General features: G+C 39.2%; 1 protein-coding gene across 2 annotated transcripts; it reads left to right on the forward strand.

The window, feature by feature from the left end:
• Positions 1–692: 692 nt before the first annotated feature.
• On the forward strand, positions 693–16,360 carry LOC128694562 (uncharacterized). Of its 2 annotated transcripts, XM_070095788.1 has the most exons (5): positions 693–851; positions 7,719–7,749; positions 10,392–10,505; positions 13,693–13,874; positions 15,956–16,360. In XM_070095788.1, the coding sequence occupies exons 1-5, from the start codon at positions 708–710 to the stop codon at positions 16,343–16,345; spliced, it is 861 nt and encodes a 286-aa protein (XP_069951889.1). In that variant the 5' UTR covers positions 693–707; the 3' UTR covers positions 16,346–16,360. The 2 variants fall into 2 exon arrangements, with proteins under 2 accessions (XP_069951889.1, XP_069951890.1); XM_070095789.1 differs by lacking the exon at positions 10,392–10,505.
• The last annotated feature ends 3,048 nt before the right edge of the window (positions 16,361–19,408 follow it).

Below are 19,408 nucleotides of genomic sequence, written 5' to 3' on the forward strand. Positions count from 1 at the left end.
GTCCCTTCCTTGGATTAAACCTGCTTGTCACCCATTTTTCCAGGTGCTGCATGACCCTTACTAGTTTAGCGCTCGTTCTGTGGAATAACTACATGTATTTCAGTCACTACGCGATCCGAGAAAGGTAACCCCATATCTCATAAGCCTAGCTTCCTCTGCCTCCATGCACGTACAAGGAATAGTGCAGAGTGGTCATAAATTTGTAAGCCAGCAAGGTATAAAAATGTGTATACGTATATATATATTTGTGCGTATGTATTTTTAATACTAGAGTATTAACATTTGTTAATGTTTGGTATTAATTTATATTTTAATACCGATATATTACCTTATTTGCCCAGACATACTAGACCGAATGGGTACTAACTATCCTGGCTATAAGATGCATCATCATTAAATACAGAAGCCATTCCGAAGAGGTAGACGCATAAATTTTGATCGTGATAATTTAACGACAATCAAATTTTCACGCTATTTTACACAAAATGATCCAATCTGCACTTAACTGAATTTCCCTCTCCACCTTCAGGGAAAATTATCTTGGTCAGACCCAAAATTTATTGCTTCTTAATGGCTTTTTTTTGTGTCTAACATTATTTCATTGCATGTAAACTACATTGTTTTGCCACTACATAGAAGGAAATAAAAATTTAAATTTGAATTTGACCTCTGGGTAGGACTGAGGGGACCAACCGAGTCTCAGCAAGATGGCGGACCAAGGTGGAGGAGACGCGTCGCATCCTGTCCCCACTCAGGACCATATTATGGCTGAAGCGGTGTCCTTGCAGGGATCAGATTCATCTCAGTACAGTGTTGCAATGGTTGACGTAATGTCTAAGGCGTCTCCCCAGGTATTATGTTAAAGTTAACTTAATAAAATGTGATTACTTGAGCTTGGGTAGTTGGACAGGACTGTGATTTCATTTTAACTTTGATGCACATATCTCCCTCAAGGGAGATTCCTTGATGCCAGTGTGGTGCTCTTGATCAAAGGAATTGGACCTGTGCTCCCCTTGAATTAAACCTGAAAGCCTCCCATTACCTCATGTACTATAAACCCTACGGGGTTAGAGCTCGCCAATGACTAATGTTCTTATGTTCAATTTGTGTTTTATATTCGAGGTCCCCTCAAGGAAGGCTCCTTGACGCTGGTGAGGGGCTCTTGATCTAGGGAATTGGATCTGTGCTCCAGTTGGATCTGTGCTCCAGTTCCCTGAATTAAGCCTGAATGCCTTCCATCCCCCCATAGGCGCTGTATAATCCTACGGGTTTAGTGCTTCCCCCTTGATTATAATAATAATAATATATTCGAGGTCTGTACATTTATTTATAATAAAAATTAATGCTGATATGTAGATCCAGCCCTATTGAGAAATCGTGCATTTTATATTTTTAGAACCTCAAGGAAGGTTCCTTGACGCTGGTGAAGGGCTCTGGATCTAGGGAATTGGATCTGGGCTCCGGTTCCCTGAATTGAATCTGAATGCCTTCCATCCCCCCACATGAGCTGTATAATCCTACGGGTTTAGCGCTCCCCATAATACGGATTTAGCTCTTCCTCATAGGAATGCAGTTAGAAGCCTGAGTAGATCTATAACCCACTATGATAACATGAACGTAGATAAGTATGTTTATGGAGCAACTTGCAATGTGAACAGACTGACTGATGTTGTAGTGGCCAGGCTTAGGCTTGGTTACAAGTACTTCTGGCAGTTTGGGAGACACAGATGATGATCAAACTAAATGTAAATTATGTGATCAGGCATATGGTCACTCTCTTGAACACTATGTGCTTAATTGTCCACTTATTGAGGAATACAGAGACAGACAGTATAATAACCTATGTGACATGTCAAGATATCTTATTAATGAAAATAAGATACCAGATATACTAAGCAAATTTCCTAAATTTGCTTGTAACAGATAAGTGAACTATAGATATGTAGATATAAATCCATATGTATTCCTGTTAACCCTTTGGGGCCTAGTTCCTAGGCCTTTTGTGTATCCATATGCTCTCGCGCTACCGTCCACAGGATGGATATGGGGTGCACAATAAACTAGCCACTTCGGTGGCAAAATCTAATCTAATCTAATCTCATAATACGGGTTTAGCGCGAAAACAAAAGCATTCACACTGCTAAACTCACAAACTAGTATTTAGTCACTTAGCCATAATACCAACTTACCTCATAATTTGTAATATTTTAAAGTTAAGAATTAATCTAGTCTGCCCAAAATGCCTAGCCATGCTAGGTGTTCTAGTGGCCCCCTCTGTAATTAGTATTTTAAAACATGTAAACCATACAATATCCAAATTCTGTAAACTCAGCATTGTAATCCTTATAGAGAATAAACTTGATTTGATTTGATTTGATGATAATAAAAATTATATTTTAAAGCACCAACATGTCAACACCCCGACGCAAACTCGTTTCTTGATCAAATTGTTGAGACATCCCGTTCGAATTTAGCGCTTAACTTTAATATATTATTTGGGAGATATTAACAAAAATAATTAATTTTGGGTGCAGCAGGTCAGGGCTATTCAACAGTATATGAACACTCCTGGCTAAGCATCTAACGTGGACAAACTAAGGCGTGCCAGTCCCATATCTATTGCTGGCGGAGTAAGGTAAAAATTACTCGGAGTTCATTCTAAGTTTCAGTGCTCTATGACCCTTGCCCTTCAAGGGAGGTTCTGTGACGATGGTGAGGGGCTCTTGATCTAGGGAATTAGATCTGTGCTCCAGTTTCCTGAATTGAATCTGAATACCTTCCATCCTCCCCCCCCTCCTTGCAGGTGCTGTATAATCCCTACGGGTTTAGCTCTCCCTCATGATAATAGTAATCTATGACCCTTATGGGTTTAGCATGCCAGTGGCCTTTGTAATTAATATTTTATAATATGTAAACCACACATTGTAAGCTTTGCAAGGAAATAAACATTTTCATTTTCATTAGGTTACGTTAACTTATCCATGCAAGCAAAGAGAGGAATGTTTGAGAGTATAGTGGTACCAATGCTCTTATATGGACGTGTATACCTGGAAAGGGTTTCGAGGGTCAATGCCCCCACGGCCCAGTCTGTGACTAGGCCTCACGGTGTATCAGGACCTGATCAACCAGGCTGTTACTGTTGGCTGCACGCAAACTGACTTATGAACCACAGTAATCCCCCTTATGGATGCTGGGAGGCAGTTGAACAGTCTAGGGCTCCTGACACATTGTGTTGTCTCTTTGCATACTCAGGGCACCCATGCTCTTCATTCGGGGGATGTTGCACTGCCTACCAAGTCTTTTGCTTTCGTAAGGAGTGATTTCTGTGTGCAAATTTGGTACTGATCCCTCGAGGGTTTTCAAAATGTATATTATAATGTATCTTTCTTGCCTGCATTCCAGCAAATACAAGTCAAGGAACCTCAACCGTTCCCAGTAATTTAGGTGTTTTATCATACTTAAGTGAACCTTGAAGGTTCTCTGTACATTCTCCATAAGTTTACCTGGAGAGAGTTTCGGGGGTCAACGCCCCCGCGGCCCGGTCTGTGACCAGGCCTCCTGGTGGATCAGCCCCTGATCAACCAGGCTGTTGCTGCTGGCTGCACGCAAACCTACGTACGAGCCACAGCCCGGCTGATCAGGAACTGACTTTAGGTGCTTGTCCAGTGCCAGCTTGAAGACTGCCAGGGGTCTGTTGGTAATCCCCCTTATGTGTGCTGGGAGGCAGTTGAACAGTCTCGGGCCCCTGACACTTATTGTATGGTCTCTTAACGTGCTAGTGACACCCCTGCTTTTCATTGGGGGGATGGTGCATCGTCTGCCAAGTCTTTTGCTTTCGTAGTGAGTGATTTTCGTGTGCAAGTTCGGTACTAGTCCCTCTAGGATTTTCCAGGTGTATATAATCATGTATCTCTCCCTCCTGCGTTCCAGGGAATACAGGTTTAGAAACCTCAAGCGCTCCCAGTAATTGAGGTGTTTTATCTCCGTTATGCGCGCCGTGAAAGTTCTCTGTACATTTTCTAGGTCGGCAATTTCACCTGCCTTGAAAGGTGCTGTTAGAGTGCAGCAATATTCCAGCCTAGATAGAACAAGTGACCTGAAGAGTGTCATCATGGGCTTGGCCTCCCTAGTTTTGAAGGTTCTCATTATCCATCCTGTCATTTTTCTAGCAGATGCGATTGATACAATGTTATGGTCCTTGAAGGTGAGATCCTCCGACATAATCACTCCCAGGTCTTTGACGTGGTGAATGTTGCAACAAGGAGAAGGCTGGAGGTAATGGAGATGTGGTGTCTGAGGGCAGTGTGTGTTGTGAATGTTATTGAAGATTAGGAGGAGGTGCGGGGTTTCTAAAAGTATTATCCAGAGGGCTGTAGAGGGGTTGTTGAGATGGCTCAGACATTTAGAGAGGATGGAACAAAATAAAATGACTTGGAGCGTGTATAAATCTGTAATGGAAGGAAGGTAGGGTAAGGGTCATCCTAGGAAAAGTTACAGGGAGACGGGGCACACAGAATTTACCTCTGACATCATCACCATTCAAATGCCCTTACTTTATCTTCCCTCCTCACTGACGGCCCCACCTTTGATACAGACTCCCTCTTTGACTTTTTGTCAGCAACAGGTTTATTACACCAGCTATGATTATACATTGTACTTCCTTTAGCATTTCTCACCACCCTTATTAATTCTACCTCTGTTATGCTTTCCATCCTTGCTAGTCTACATGGAGTATACCTGGAGAGGGCTTTGGGGGTCAGTGCCCCCGTGGTTCGGTCTGAGACCAGGCCTCATGGTGGATCAGGGTCTGATCAACCAGGCTGTTACTGCTGATCAAGCATATTCCACTTTTAATAATAATATATTTTTTTCTACAAGCACATGTACAAGGTATACAGGCCTAGCTGACATCAGTGACTTACTACTATATAGAAAGCCCTTTGTTATGCAGAGCATTTCAGGCAAATTAGGTCAGTTTTGTCCCAGGATGCGACCCACACCAGTCAACTAACACCCAGGTACCCATTTTACTGATGGGGAACATAGAAAACCAGTGTAAAGAAACACGCCTAATGTTTCTACCCTCGTTGGGAATCGAACTCAGACCCTCGCTGTGTGAAGCGAGAGCTTTAGCCACCAGGTCATGGGGTCTGATAAGCACACCCTAGCTTGCAGTGCTGTATGACCCTTATGGATTTAGTGCTTAGTTATGATTATAATAATAATAATAATGGAAGGAAGGGGTAAAGGAGGTTTTGTGTGTGAGGGGCTTAGACTTCCAGCAATTGTGTGTGAGCATTTTAAGAAGAAGCAAGTGGAGGCAAATGGTTTTTATGACTTGGCATGCTGTTGGAGTGTTAGCAGAGTAACATTTATGAAGGGATTCAGGGAAACTGGTTGGCTGGACTTGAGTCCTGGAAATACAGTGCCTGCGCTCTGAAGGAGACTTGGAGATATGTTGCAGTTTTTTATCTGTAGTGTCAGCACACCTCTGGCAAAACAGTGATGGAATGAATTATGAAAGTGTTTCTTCTTTTTTGGGCCACATTGCCTCAGTGGGAAACAACCGATGTGTTAATTAAAAAAAATCTTAAATTTGCTTGACATAAAGCAATGTCCATGACAAAACCTACCTAATACTATCGAAATTTTTATGGAATAAAGTATCACCAAACTCAGAGGACTGGCTCTATAATTACCAATAATATTATGTGCAAATATTATAGATTATTCTAAGCTTTATCATAATTCAGTAAGCTTCTCCATATAATCATACCTCACTACACCTTTCAAGGGGAGCACTTGATGCTGTTGAAGGACTCTCAATCCATGGAATTTGAGCAATCCTCTTAGATCTCACAAAAGGATTCAAACATGCTTCTGCTTATATTTTACCATTACTGTGGACACTCCAGTAATAGCTGTTTATAATGAGCTCATAAAGGTATCTACAATACTTGTATGACGACCAATAAACTTTCATGCAGTATTGATAAAACCTTCTACTTGGTGTTTGAGAGCAAAGCTAAGAAGATATTGTTTAATATAAATAATATGCACATTGAAAGAAGTGAAAATTCTTAGGTAACATTTAAAATTCAGCACGCACGCACATCTAGCACATTTCTAAGGTCGTCTCCAAAATTGTGGGCATCTTTTCAAAAATGTGTTACCATGTACTCCAAATGTCATTACTCTGCTAGCCTCTAATCTGTTCCTACCTCACTTATAGTGCTTGGGGATCTACAATGCCAAATCACCTGAAACCAATAGAAACACCACTAAAAGCTACAATTAAAATGATCAAGTACCACACTCACTTTTTCAAAGTTTAAATTTAGTCGACATACAAAGCAATTGCATACTTGTATTAGGAATGTGGCAAGATATCTGTATCACTGGGTATCGGCTAAATTTTGATGGTATCGGTATTGGCCAAGAATTAAGTATGCCTATTTTAATGGTACCAGTATTAATAGGTATCAGGTAATTTGAATGGTATTGGCTTAAAATTGATTATTAGCACATAGTGGCAAAAATTTTGGTATTCATCTTTATGTAGGACAATCAATCTAAATATAAACCTATACCTGAAGCTCTTAAAGAACTGTAATAGAACTCACATGCATAATACAAAAAAAAAAAAAGTACAGTGTATATCTCTTTGTTGTCCCATGTACATACTTGATTTGACCTAAGTAGAAACTCAGTGAGCATCAAAGGCTCCAAAATCTGTAAAAACACTACCAGAAGATTCTAAAAGTTCCCCATCTGCCATTGGCTTAAAAAAAATTGTTAAAAAGCAGCTCCTGACTTTTATATGATTTATAATGCTCGAATATAAATGTCTAACTATTGTAACTTGTCTGTCAGATTTGTCTATCATTTATACTTGTACACTCCTGTCACTTTTTTTCTAAACTTTTTTTTTCTTCTACTGAACCTTCATTTTGACAATGTTGAAATAATCTGTTTTGTTACTTTGATCATTGTACTCAATTACAGTATCTCATTTTCATGTAACTTATGGTAGAACATTACTGTTGTAATAGAGTTTTGTTACTTCAATGAGCTTTGCACTTATCATATCTTCATGCACTTTAATCATATTATATTGTATAGTTATATAATCCAACCTTGACTGTTTGATAAATTATTTTTAGGTTTACTTAATTTTAAGTCTGCCAAAAATGCTTTGCAAAACTGTGGACTGTACTGTGTATATAAACTCGAATCATTCAGTCTTCTAGTCTACATATGCATCAACTTGTAAATAAATGTGTATTTGTTGTTTTATGTCATTCTCGTCTTAATGACCACTTTATTATTAAACAAACCTTGGTGATGTACAAAAGATTTAGCGGAGCCCATCTTTCTTGAATTAAGTACACAATTAAGTTGAATTTATTTACCATATATAGCTTAAGAATATTGTGATACAGTTTAAGGATTAATAAAAAATTAATCTACTGGGTTGGCTCACTGAAATCATTTCAATGATATTTTTTTTATATATAATTTTATTATTTAATAAAGTACAGTACTGGATATTTTGTATGCCTGTACTGAATTCAACCTGTAGAAAAAAATGGGCTTTGAAAGTCATGGGTTTTCTATTTCTGAGAGATCCACTGTTTGTAGTAGATGGTTAGTAGAAAAAACAATAATTCTGTTTGCTTACTGTATTGTAGATTATAATTTTTTTCTCTTTTTCCCAGAGAGAGAAAAGTCTTGGCGGTAAAACCACAAGTAAGTACAATGTATTCAGTTAGTGTATATCTTAAGGCAACTGCTAAACAGAAAAATGCATTTAAGTTATAATTTGTTGATCTGAATTGAAGTCCATTGCATGGGTGAAATGTTTTAAATGAAGAGGTCCATGAAATGGCATTTGTCTCTTTACCATCATGTCATTATTTTGTATCAACCTCTACTGCTGTTGAATTAAGTACAGTACTGCAGTACAGCCAGTTTTATATAATATTTTTATTTAGGCTGTCTTGTAGATCAGTCTGATTGCTTTTGTAGTACACACTAAAATAATAATGGCAAGTTTATTAATGTATCTGTACTGTACTGTATGTATTCTACTAGTACAGGCAGGCCCTGCTTATACAGCAGGTTAGGCTCTGGGCTTCTGTTGTAAAATGAAATATCACTTTCAAATGCATATAAAAGCCTGGTAACATGTATACACTATCATAAATTAAGTGAGCAATAGAGATAGGCCTAAAAAATTGCATATACAGTACACACATTACTTACCTTAAAGTATTTTCATCCTTAGCTTATGATGAGTGGTGAATATATTTATTGTAGGAAGCCTGAATAAATGAAGAATAAGTGTAAATTAAAACTGCTGTATTAGTGAAATGCTGTAAAGTGAAGTGCTGTTAAGTGGGGCCTGCCTGTATCTACTATACAAAAAATTAAAGACTGGAATCAGTTGCTGATTAATAGCATATGATCATAGTACTATATTATGTACATAGTATATTTAAAAGCAAGGGGCTAGTAACCCCTTCTGCATAAATTACTAAATTTAAAAGGAGATACTTTCGTTTTTTTCTTTTGGGCCACCCCGCCTTGGTGGGATACGGCCGGTGCATTGAAAGAAGAAAGAAGATTAATTTAAAAATATATATGTATATAATTGCTTCACTCTATATAGAAGGCAAGTTGTATGTGGTATTTGTGTTAGTATGGAGGATATGGCAGGACACAACAGTGTACATCTGGCAACATTTAAAGACACACATTTGCTCCTTTGCTTTTTGATACAACTGGTCCTTTACCACAAAAAAAAAAAAAATGAAAGAAAGTGATAGATGTGCAAGACGACTTCTTTCTTTCAACAAACTGGCCGTATCCCACCAAGGCAGGGTGGCCCAAAAAGAAAAACGAAAGTTTCTCTTTTAAAATTTAGTAATTTATACAGGAGAAAGGGTTACTAGGCCCTTGCTCCCGGCATTTTAGTCGCCTCTTACAACACGCATGGCTTACGGGGGAAGAATTCTGTTCCACTTCCTCGTAAAGATAAGAGGAAATAAACAAGAACTAGAAAGAAAATAGAAGAAAACCCAGAGGGGGGTGTGTATGTATATGCTTGTACATGTATGTGTAGTGTGACCTAAGTATAAGTAGAAGTAGTAAGACGTACCTGAAATCTTGCATATTTATGAGACAGAAAAAAGACACCAGCAATCCTACCATCATGTAAAACAATTACAGGATTCCATTTTACACTCACTTGGCAGAACGGTAGTACCTCCCTGGGTGATTGCTGTCTACCAACCTATTACCTACATATGCAAGACTTATCTATAGTAAAAATTGGCAGAAAGTGCATTATGCTGTACTGAAGAAAATTTAGGACTTCTACATTTATAAAATATTTTATAAAAAGTAATAATTTTATTTTTACTTAAAGATGATTTCTTTATTGTACAGTACTAGGCTCCAGGCAGACATCAACCAAATCTTTCAGTGGGCTGCAGAAAACAATATGAAGTTCAACGATGAGAAATTTCAATTACTCAGATATGGTAAACATGAGGAAATTAAATCTTCATCAGAGTACAAAACAAATTCTGGCCACAAAATAGAGCGAAACACCAACGTCAAAGACCTGGGAGTGATCATGTCAGAGGATCTCACCTTCAAGGACCATAACATTGTATCAATCGCATCTGCTAGAAAAATGACAGGATGGATAATGAGAACCTTCAAAACTAGGGATGCCAAGCCCATGATGACACTCTTCAGGTCACTTGTTCTATCTAGGCTGGAATATTGCTGCACACTAACAGCACTTTCCAAGGCAGGTGAAATTGCCGACCTAGAAAATGTACAGAGAACTTTCACAGCGCGCATAACGGAGATAAAACACCTCAATTACTGGGGGCGCTTGAGATTCCTAAACCTGTATTCCCTGGAACACAGGAGGGAGAGATACGTGATTATATACACCTGGAAAATCCTAGAGGGACTAGTACCGAACTTGCACACGAAAATCACTCGCTACGAAAGCAAAAGACTTTTCAGATGATGCACCATCCCCCCAATGAAAAGCAGGGGTGTCACTAGCACGTTAAGAGACCATACAATAAGTGTCAGGGGCCTGAGACTGTTCAACTGCCTCCCAGCACACATAAGGGGGATTACCAACAGACCCCTGGCAGTCTTCAAGCTGGCACTGGACAAGCACCTAAAGTCAGTTCCTGATCAGCCGGGCTGTGGCTCGTACGTTGGTTTGCGTGCAGCCAGCAGCAACAGCCTGGTTGATCAGGCTCTGATCCACCAGGAGGCCTGGTCACAGACCGGGCCACGGAGGCGTTGACCCCCGGAACTCTCTCCAGGTAAACTCCAGGTACTATATTTGTAAATTTCAGGAAAGTGGCAGTGTCCTGACCCTGTTTGCAGGAAGTACAATGCTTGCAGTGAAGAATTATGCACAAACTGTGGTTGCCAAAAGTTCCAGTTCCGTAGCTGTAAAAATTCTCGCCGTAAGTTTTACTGCTGCTTCGTTGGGCTACATGTTTTTGTAAATACTATACAATGCTTTCAGTGTGGCTTATTTGGTAAATGATGCATGCAATGGAAATTATTATGTCTCACCTGTTTGCCTCTCTTGATGTGGTTGTACTAAACTTATATCTTCCTTTGGGTTATCCTAGGTTCTCTATGTATGTTAATCTATGTATAACTGTATTTGTGTACACCTGAATAAACTTACGTACTATTCTTAAACATATGTAAATAATTTACTAATGAGTAATCTGCAATATAGTGTTGACATTTTTCTTTGGTTTGTATAGGCTTTTTGGGGGTTGTTTAATGAATATTTTTATATTTTCATTGCCTTAAACTGAGCTGATTACCTGTTTGTAAAAAATTCTCTTTGACATAGCCACAGGAATTACTGTTTAACCCTTAAACTGTCCAAACATAGATCTATGTCCACGTGCATAGCACTCCGACCTTATTTTTTTACATTCAAGAGTATGTAAAAAAAAAAAAAAAACTTAGATCTACAGTACATTCGGAGCGCTACGCATGTGAACGTAGATCTACGTTTGGACAGTTTAAGGGTTAAAATAATTTTCCATAATGGCTCAAGTAAGGCTTTCACTTAATTTTTGTTCAACACTTAAAAAAACTAGTGTGTATGGTATATGATATCCTTGCAGATAAGATCATTTGGCAGTTTGTTTTATTAATATTATTTTTTATTGTCATTGTCATTATTATTTTGTTAATTATTATGTAGGTCTTTGAGAACTAGTGAAGTTTGCAGTCACTTGAGCAGCTGTGCCTGCAACACTGGTAACAAATATTCTTTTGTCAATTCTGTATTTTATTGCATATGGGAAGCACTTTTGGGATACTGGCCATAGCTGTTGGTATTGCAAGGGTTCCTTGGAGATATGATGGTTGGAGATAAACACATTTGGTTGGTTGTAATCACTTATATTGTTAGAGTCGTGAGGGGAATGGCCCAGCCTACCTGTGGTTGCCTGTGGGTCTGTGTGAGAACTGAGAAAGAGGCAGGGTGAAAGACGCTCACATGAGTCACTGCGTGACGTCACACATGCTAGCCACTGGGCCTAGCTGAGCAGGGAGCCTAAATGTATATATGGATGATACGATCTACAGTATACTACACAAGCATATACGTAATATTTCAGTAGCAATACTGACATTGGAAGAAAAAGCTTACTAAACCCAAAAAGGCTTCTGCTTTAAACAAAGTGTTTAAGTGGGCAGTGGAACATAATAACTTTCACTGGCAACAAGTTCCATCTTCTTAGATATGAAAAGACTGAAGAATTAAAAATGGTCACTATAAAACAAGACAAGCACCAAATAGAATGAAAGAAACATATGAAGGTTCTGGATGCAATAACAGATTCAAAGATCATGTGAAGCTTTCATGGAGTCAGTAACTTGTCTAAATTACTAGGAATGCCTATCCTAAATAAATACAGTGGACCCCCGGATTTCGTAGTTGTTGGATTTTGTAATATTCGGAAATAGTAATGTTTTTTCATCAAAATATTGGCTCGGTAATAGTCATTTGTCCCGAACGCGTCTGAACGGCCCAACACACCATTTACAGTCAGTGTGTCTTTGTTTATCAGCCAGTGAGCACGATCCCATGCGTTCATACGATATTTTCTGTAATATTCCATTCGTTTCAGTGCTTGCAACTGCTAAATAAGCCACCATGGGGCAAAAGAAAGCTCCTAGTGCCAGCCCTTTGGTAAAGAAGGCGATAAACACGATAGAATTAAAAAAAGAACACACCATCCAGGGTACTTGCCTGAACACACCAGCCAGGGTACTTCCCCACAAACCAGCCAGGGTACTTCCCCACACACCAGACAGGGTACTTCCCCACACACATGGTTTGATTTGAGTGGGACTTGCACATGAGTGAATAGAATTATCAAAGCTTATTGCTTGGGAAGCATTGAAAATTGGGTTGGGCAAATACAATTCTGCTAGTGGGATGGTCTGTGAAAGACCTGCCTAGTATGGGCCAACAGGCCTGCTGCAGTGTTCCTGCTTTCTTATGTTCTTATGTACACCAGTTAAGGAAATTGCTTCAGAGGAGGAGAAAGAGAGAGGGAAGAAGGTGCCTTCTTCAAAGATTAAGGACATTTGTGCAGAGTGGAGTGAGGTACAAACATTTGTGGAGGAACATCACCCTAACCATCTCCCCTCCTCCCATCTTCCATACTTCAAGAAGTGTCTTCAATAAAGGTAAGTGTGATATTATTGTTTTATACTTGATTTCTCATTCTTTTCTATATGTAAATCTATATTTAATCTGTAAAAAAAAAATAATTTTTTATAATACTTTTGGGTGACTGGAACAGATTAATTGGATTTACATTATTTCTCATGGGAAAAATGAATTCGGAAATTGTCAGATTTGGGTTTAGTCACTCTTTCTGGGACGGATTAATTACGATAACCGAGGGTCCACAGTACTTGCTGGAGTAGAGGAGAGATACATGACTGTGTGTGTGAAAGGTACTTGAGGGCCTAGTCTCAAATGTGTTCATACAAGGCAGGGGTGCCATGGACACAAGAGAATGTTGCATCAACATATGTGGTCCCAGACTTAAAAACTGTGCTGGAAAATATTAGAAACACTGCTGGAACAAGTGTAGAAGTCTTCAAGAGGAAACCAGACAATTTCCTCTACCAAGTGCCTGATCAATTAGGCTGTGATGGAAATGTGGGCCAGTGAGCTGGTAGCAGCAAGAACCTGGTTGGCCAAGCAGGCAACAGACAAGGCTTGCCTATGACCAGGCTGTGAGAGTGTGAAAACTTGAAAACCTTCAAAGATATATCGGGAACATTTAGGTAGTAAGTTGGCAGACAGCAAAAGTAGATGAAGCTATTAATATCCTGTCATACTGTACATGTGACTTGAAAGCCTGTTGTATCTAGTAAATCTTGACCTCTACTTGAATGCAATATACACTTAGCATAAATTTTGTTTCTTAATATTTCTTATTCCTAGAGTATTTTCTCTTCAATTTAAGAGGCCTGGTTTAGAGCAGGCTGCCTGGGCACTTGATTCCCAGTTTTGATAAATGTACAGTTGGAAAGCATTTATATATTGTTATGATAAAATTTTCTAAAAATCTGTTTTATCAATTTATTTAATCTAACTTTCAGGCTGGAAAAAACAGTGCAACACAGTAACAACCAAGAACATTTTTCCAAGTTGTGTTGTGTCGACAACATGTTTTTATGCATACGACAAGGATGAAAAGTTGCTGTTAGATCATTTGACAGACATTTTGAGCAATAATGCAAAAATTGATCACACCCAAATTAAAGAGGTTGTTAACGGAATGGTATGTCTTAATTGTTGCATACTATTTGTATTAATTATTTTACATGTATTATGAGATCTTGGGAGACGGCCGACTTGTTGAAAAAAAAAAAAAAAAAAATATATATATATATATATATATATATATATATATATATATTTTCAACAAGTCGGCCGTCTCCCACCGAGGCAGGGTGACCCAAAAAAGAAAGAAAATCCCCAAGAAGAAAATACTTTCATCATCATTCAACACTTTCACCACACTCGCACATTATCACTGTTTTTGCAGAGGTGCTCAGAATACAACAGTCTAGAAGCATACACATATAAAGATACACAACATATCCCTCCAAACTGCCAATATCCCAAACCCCTCCTTTAAAGTGCAGGCATTGTACTTCCCATTTCCAGGACTCAAGTCCGACTATATGAAAATAACCGGTTTCCCTGAATCCCTTCACTAAATATTACCCTGCTCACACTCCAACAGATCGTCAGGTCCCAAGTACCATTCGTCTCCATTCACTCCTATCAAACACGCTCACGCATGCCTGCTGGAAGTCCAAGCCCCTCGCACACAAAACCTCCTTTACCCCCTCCCTCCAACCTTTCCTAGGCCGACCCCTACCCCGCCTTCCTTCCACTACAGACTGATACACTCTTGAAGTCATTCTGTTTCGCTCCATTCTCTCTACATGTCCGAACCACCTCAACAACCATTCCTCAGCCCTCTGGACAACAGTTTTGGTAATCCCGCACCTCCTCCTAACTTCCAAACTACGAATTCTCTGCATTATATTCACACCACACATTGACACGTCGACTCCCAAATATCTGAATACATTCACCTCCTCCATACTCTCTCCCTCCAATCTGATATCCAATCTTTCATCACCTAATCTTTTTGTTATCCTCATAACCTTACTCTTTCCTGTATTTACTTTTAATTTTCTTCTTTTACACACCCTACCAAATTCATCCACCAATCTCTGCAACTTCTCTTCAGAATCTCCCAAGAGCACAGTGTCATCAGCAAAGAGCAACTGTGACAACTCCCACTTTATGTGTGATTCTTTATCTTTTAACTCCACGCCTCTTGCCAAGACCCTCGCATTTACTTCTCTTACAACCCCATCTATAAATATATTAAACAACCACGGTGACATCACACATCCTTGTCTAAGGCCTACTTTTACTGGGAAATAGTTTCCCTCTTTCCTACATACTCTAACTTGAGCCTCACTATCCTCATAAAAACTCTTCACTGCTTTCAGTAACCTACCTCCTACACCATACACCTGCAACATCTGCCACATTGCCCCCCTATCCACCCTGTCATATGCCTTTTCCAAATCCATAAATGCCACAAAGACCTCTTTAGCCTTATCTAAATACTGTTCACTTATATGTTTCACTGTAAACACCTGGTCCACACACCCCCTACCTTTCCTAAAGCCTCCTTGTTCATCTGCTATCCTATTCTCCGTCTTACTCTTAATTCTTTCAATAATAACTCTACCATACACTTTACCAGGTATACTCAACAGACTTATCCCCCTATAATTTTTGCACTCTCTTTTGTCCCCTTTGCCTTTATACAAAGGAACTATGCATGCTCTCTGCCAATCCCTAGGTACCTTACCCTCTTCCTTACATTTATTAAATAATTGCACCAACCACTCCAAAACTATATCCCCACCTGCTTTTAACATTTCTATCTTTATCCCATCAATCCCAGCTGCTTTACCCCCTTTCATTTTACCTACTGCCTCACGAACTTCCCTCACACTCACAACTGGTTCTTCCTCACTCCTACAAGATGTTATTCCTCCTTGCCCTATACACGAAATCACAGCTTCCCTATCTTCATCAACATTTAACAATTCCTCAAAATATTCCCTCCATCTTCCCAATACCTCTAACTCTCCATTTAATAACTAGTAAGATAAGATAAGATTTCGTTTGGATTTTTAACCCCAGAAGGTTAGCCACCCAGGATAACCCAAGAAAGTCAGTGCGTCATCGAGGACTGTGGATATTATATATGAATCAGTTCTCAGTTGCTTTGATGAAATGCTTTAATTCCTAATGGTTGTATTTCAGGTTTGTGCTTATGAAGCTGAAGTTGGATGGGTTCGTGCAAGAGTGAGCAAGAAGTGTAACTTAGCATCTTGCAGTCTCCGACTGTATCTTAGGAGTGATACTGATGTGGTGTACGTGCACATTGTGTTGATGGATTATGGTAACGTTTATTGTGTGCCACAGGGAGACCTGATGATGGTGCCAAGGGACTTACAAGATATACCATCAAAGGCTCAACAATATTTACTGAAAGATGTTATTAACAATGACAGTTTGGATAAGTCATTGCAGGAAGAGGTAATTTTAAAGCATTACTCTCATTCTGCCTCTACATTGTTTTTGTGTAATTTTGTTTTTAACACTTTGGCCATTTCCCACCTAGGCAGGGTAACCAAAAAGAAAGAAAAATAACTTTCATCATCATTCAACACTTTCACCATCACTCTACATAATCACTGTCTTTGCAGAGGCGCTCAGATATGACGGTTTAGATGTCCCTCCTAACTGCCAATATCCCAAAACCCCTCCTTTAAAGTGCATGCATTGTATTTCCCATTTCCAGGACTCAAGTCCAGCTAACTGGTTTCCCTGAATCCCTTCACAAAATATTATCCTGCTCACACTCCAACAGCTCGTCAGGTCCAAAAACCATTTGTCTCCATTCACTCCTATCTAACACGCTCACACACACGCTTCCTGGAAGCCCAAGCCCCTTCCCCACAAAACCTCTTTTACCCCCTCCTTCCAGTATTTTCGAGGCCGACCCCTACCCCACCTTCCTTCCCCTACAGATTTATACGCTCTCCAAATCATTCTACTTAGTTCTGTTCTGTAATAATGTTGGTAGAATTACCAACAATATGTCAAGTACAAGGACACAAGTGCAACTAATGTGACATTTTATTGTGGCAATGTTTCGCTGTCCAGGAGCTTTGTCAAGCCGATACGACAAAGCTCCTGGAGAGCGAAACGTTGCCACAATAAAATGTCACATTAGTTGCACTTGTGTCCTTTTACTTGACATAGTTCTGTTCTCTCTAAATGACCAAGCCACCTCAACAACCCCTCTTCAGCTCTCTTGACTAATACTTTTAGTAACTCCAACCTAGTATCCACACTACAAATTCTCTGCATAATATTTACCCCATACATTGCCCTTAGACATAACATCTTCACTGCTTCCAGCCACCTCCTCGCTGCAACATTTATAACCTATGCTTCATACCCATATAAGAGTGTTCGTACCATTATACTCTCATACATTCCCTTCTTTGCCTCCATGGATAATTTTTTTTTTTCTCTCCACAGATATCTCAATGCACCATTCACCTTTATACCTTCATCAATTCTATGTTTAACTACATCCTTCATAAACCAATTTGCTGACAAGGTATCTCCCAAATATCTGAAAACATGCACTTCTTCCATACTCCCTCCAATGTGACAACCAATTTTTCTTTATCTAAGCTGTTTGATACCCTCATCACCTTACTCTTATCTATGTTTACTTTCAGCTTTCTACCTTACACACCCTCCCAAACTAGTCCACTAACCTTTGCCACTTTTCTTAAGAATCTCCCAGAAGCACAGTATCATCAGCAAAAAGTAACTGTGTTGAACTCCCATTTTGTATTTGCTTCCCAATAATTTAATCCCACCCCTCTCCCCAACACCCTAGCATTTACTTCTTTTACAACTCCATCTCTAAATATGTTAAATAACCATGGTGACATTACACATCCCTGTCTAAGACCTATGTTTACTGGGAAGTAATCTCCCTCTATCCTACACACCCTAACCTGATCCTCACTATCCTCATAAAAACACCACAGCATTTAGTAACTTACTACCTATTCCATACACCTGCAACATCTACCACATTGCTCCCCTATTCACTATCATATGCCTTTTCTAAATCCATAAATGCAGTGAAAACTTCCCTACCTTTATCTAAGTACTGTTCACATGTATGCTTCAATGTAAACGCCTGCTTTACACATTCCCTACCCATTCTAAAGCCTTTCTGCGCATCTGCAATCCTTTTCTCTGTCTTACCTCTAATTTTTTCATTAATAACCCTACCATGCACTTTACCTGGAGGGAGCAGGCAAAGGAGGTTTTGTGGGCGAGGGGCTTGGACTTCCAGCAAGCGTACATGAGCGTGTTAGATAGGAGTGAATGGAGATGAATGGTATTTGGAACCTGACGAGCTGTTGGAGTGTGAGCAGGGGTAATATTTAGTGAAGGGATTCAGGGAAACTGGTTATTTTTATATAGCCGGACTTGACTCCTGGAAATGGGAAGTACAATGCCTGCACTTTAAAGGAGGGGTTTGGGATATTGGCAGTTTGGAGGGATATGTTGTGTATGTTTATACGTATATGCTTCTAAACTGTTGTATTCTGAGCACCTCTGCAAAAAAAGTGATTATGTGTGAGTGAGGTGAAAGTGTTGAATGATGATGAAAGTATTTTCTTTTTGAGGATTTTCTTTCTTTTTGGGTCTCCCTACTTCAGTGGGAGATGGCAGATTTGTTAAAAAAAAAAATAAAGAACTCGGTAAACTTATTCCCCAATAGTTTTTACAATCTCTTTTGTCCCCCTTCCCTTTATATAAAGGAATTATACACGTTCTCTGCCAATCCCTAGATACCTTTCCCTCTTTCATACATCTATTAAACAAAAATACCAACCACTCCAACACTATAACTCCCCCTGCTTTTAACATTTCTCTCATGATCCCATCAGTTCAAGCTGCTTTACCCTTTCATTCTACGTAATGCTTCATGCACCTCCCCCACACTCGCATCCTGCTCTTCTTCACTCCTAAAAGATGTTATACCTCTCTGGCCAATGCCTGCATTTGCTGCCTCCCTTTCTTCATCGACATTTAAAAGTTCCTCAAAATATTCCTGCCATCTACCCAATACCTCTAGCTTCCCATCTACTAACTCCCCTACTCTGTTTTTAACTGACAAATCCATTCATTCCTTAGGCTTTCTTAACTTGTTTACCTCACTCCAAAAATTGTTCTGATTCTCAGCAAAATTTCTCTAAATTTGCTCTTTCATTTGCTCTCAAAATTTACTCTTATCATTTGCTCTCCTTTTGCACTCTCACCACTCTCTCACCGCTCTTCACCTTTCTTTTACTCTCCATATACTCTGCCCTTTTTACAATACTTCTGCTTTGTAAAAACCTCTCATAAGCTACCTCTTTCTCTTTTATTGCACCCTTACCTCATCAACTACTAATCACTCCTCTTTCCTCTTTCTCTTTCCATCTTTTTTTATACCTGTTTAAAATCCCAATTTATGTATTGGCCATATTATAGTCAAACTTTTTAAACTTGCTACAAATAATACTCATGAACATATCAAGAAAGATAGAACCATGAATTATATTGGTCTTAACAAATTGTAATGGGGTCCCAAACTTGTCCTGCAAACTCCCATTTTGTCCAAAAAAGTTCCAA

This window comes from Cherax quadricarinatus, chromosome 51, assembly GCF_038502225.1.
Source record: "Cherax quadricarinatus isolate ZL_2023a chromosome 51, ASM3850222v1, whole genome shotgun sequence".
In the NCBI taxonomy this organism is placed as follows: Eukaryota; Metazoa; Arthropoda; class Malacostraca; order Decapoda; family Parastacidae; genus Cherax; species Cherax quadricarinatus.

Coding starts and splice junctions, on each gene's coding strand:
- LOC128694562 (XM_070095788.1), top strand. CDS start 708: ATGGCGGACCAAGGTGGAGGAGACGCGTCGCATCCTGTCCCCACTCAG. Junction 852..7,718: donor TGTCTAAGGCGTCTCCCCAG/GTATTATGTTAA, acceptor TCTTTTTCCCAG/AGAGAGAAAAGTCTTGGCGG. Junction 10,506..13,692: donor TAGCTGTAAAAATTCTCGCC/GTAAGTTTTACT, acceptor TCTAACTTTCAG/GCTGGAAAAAACAGTGCAAC.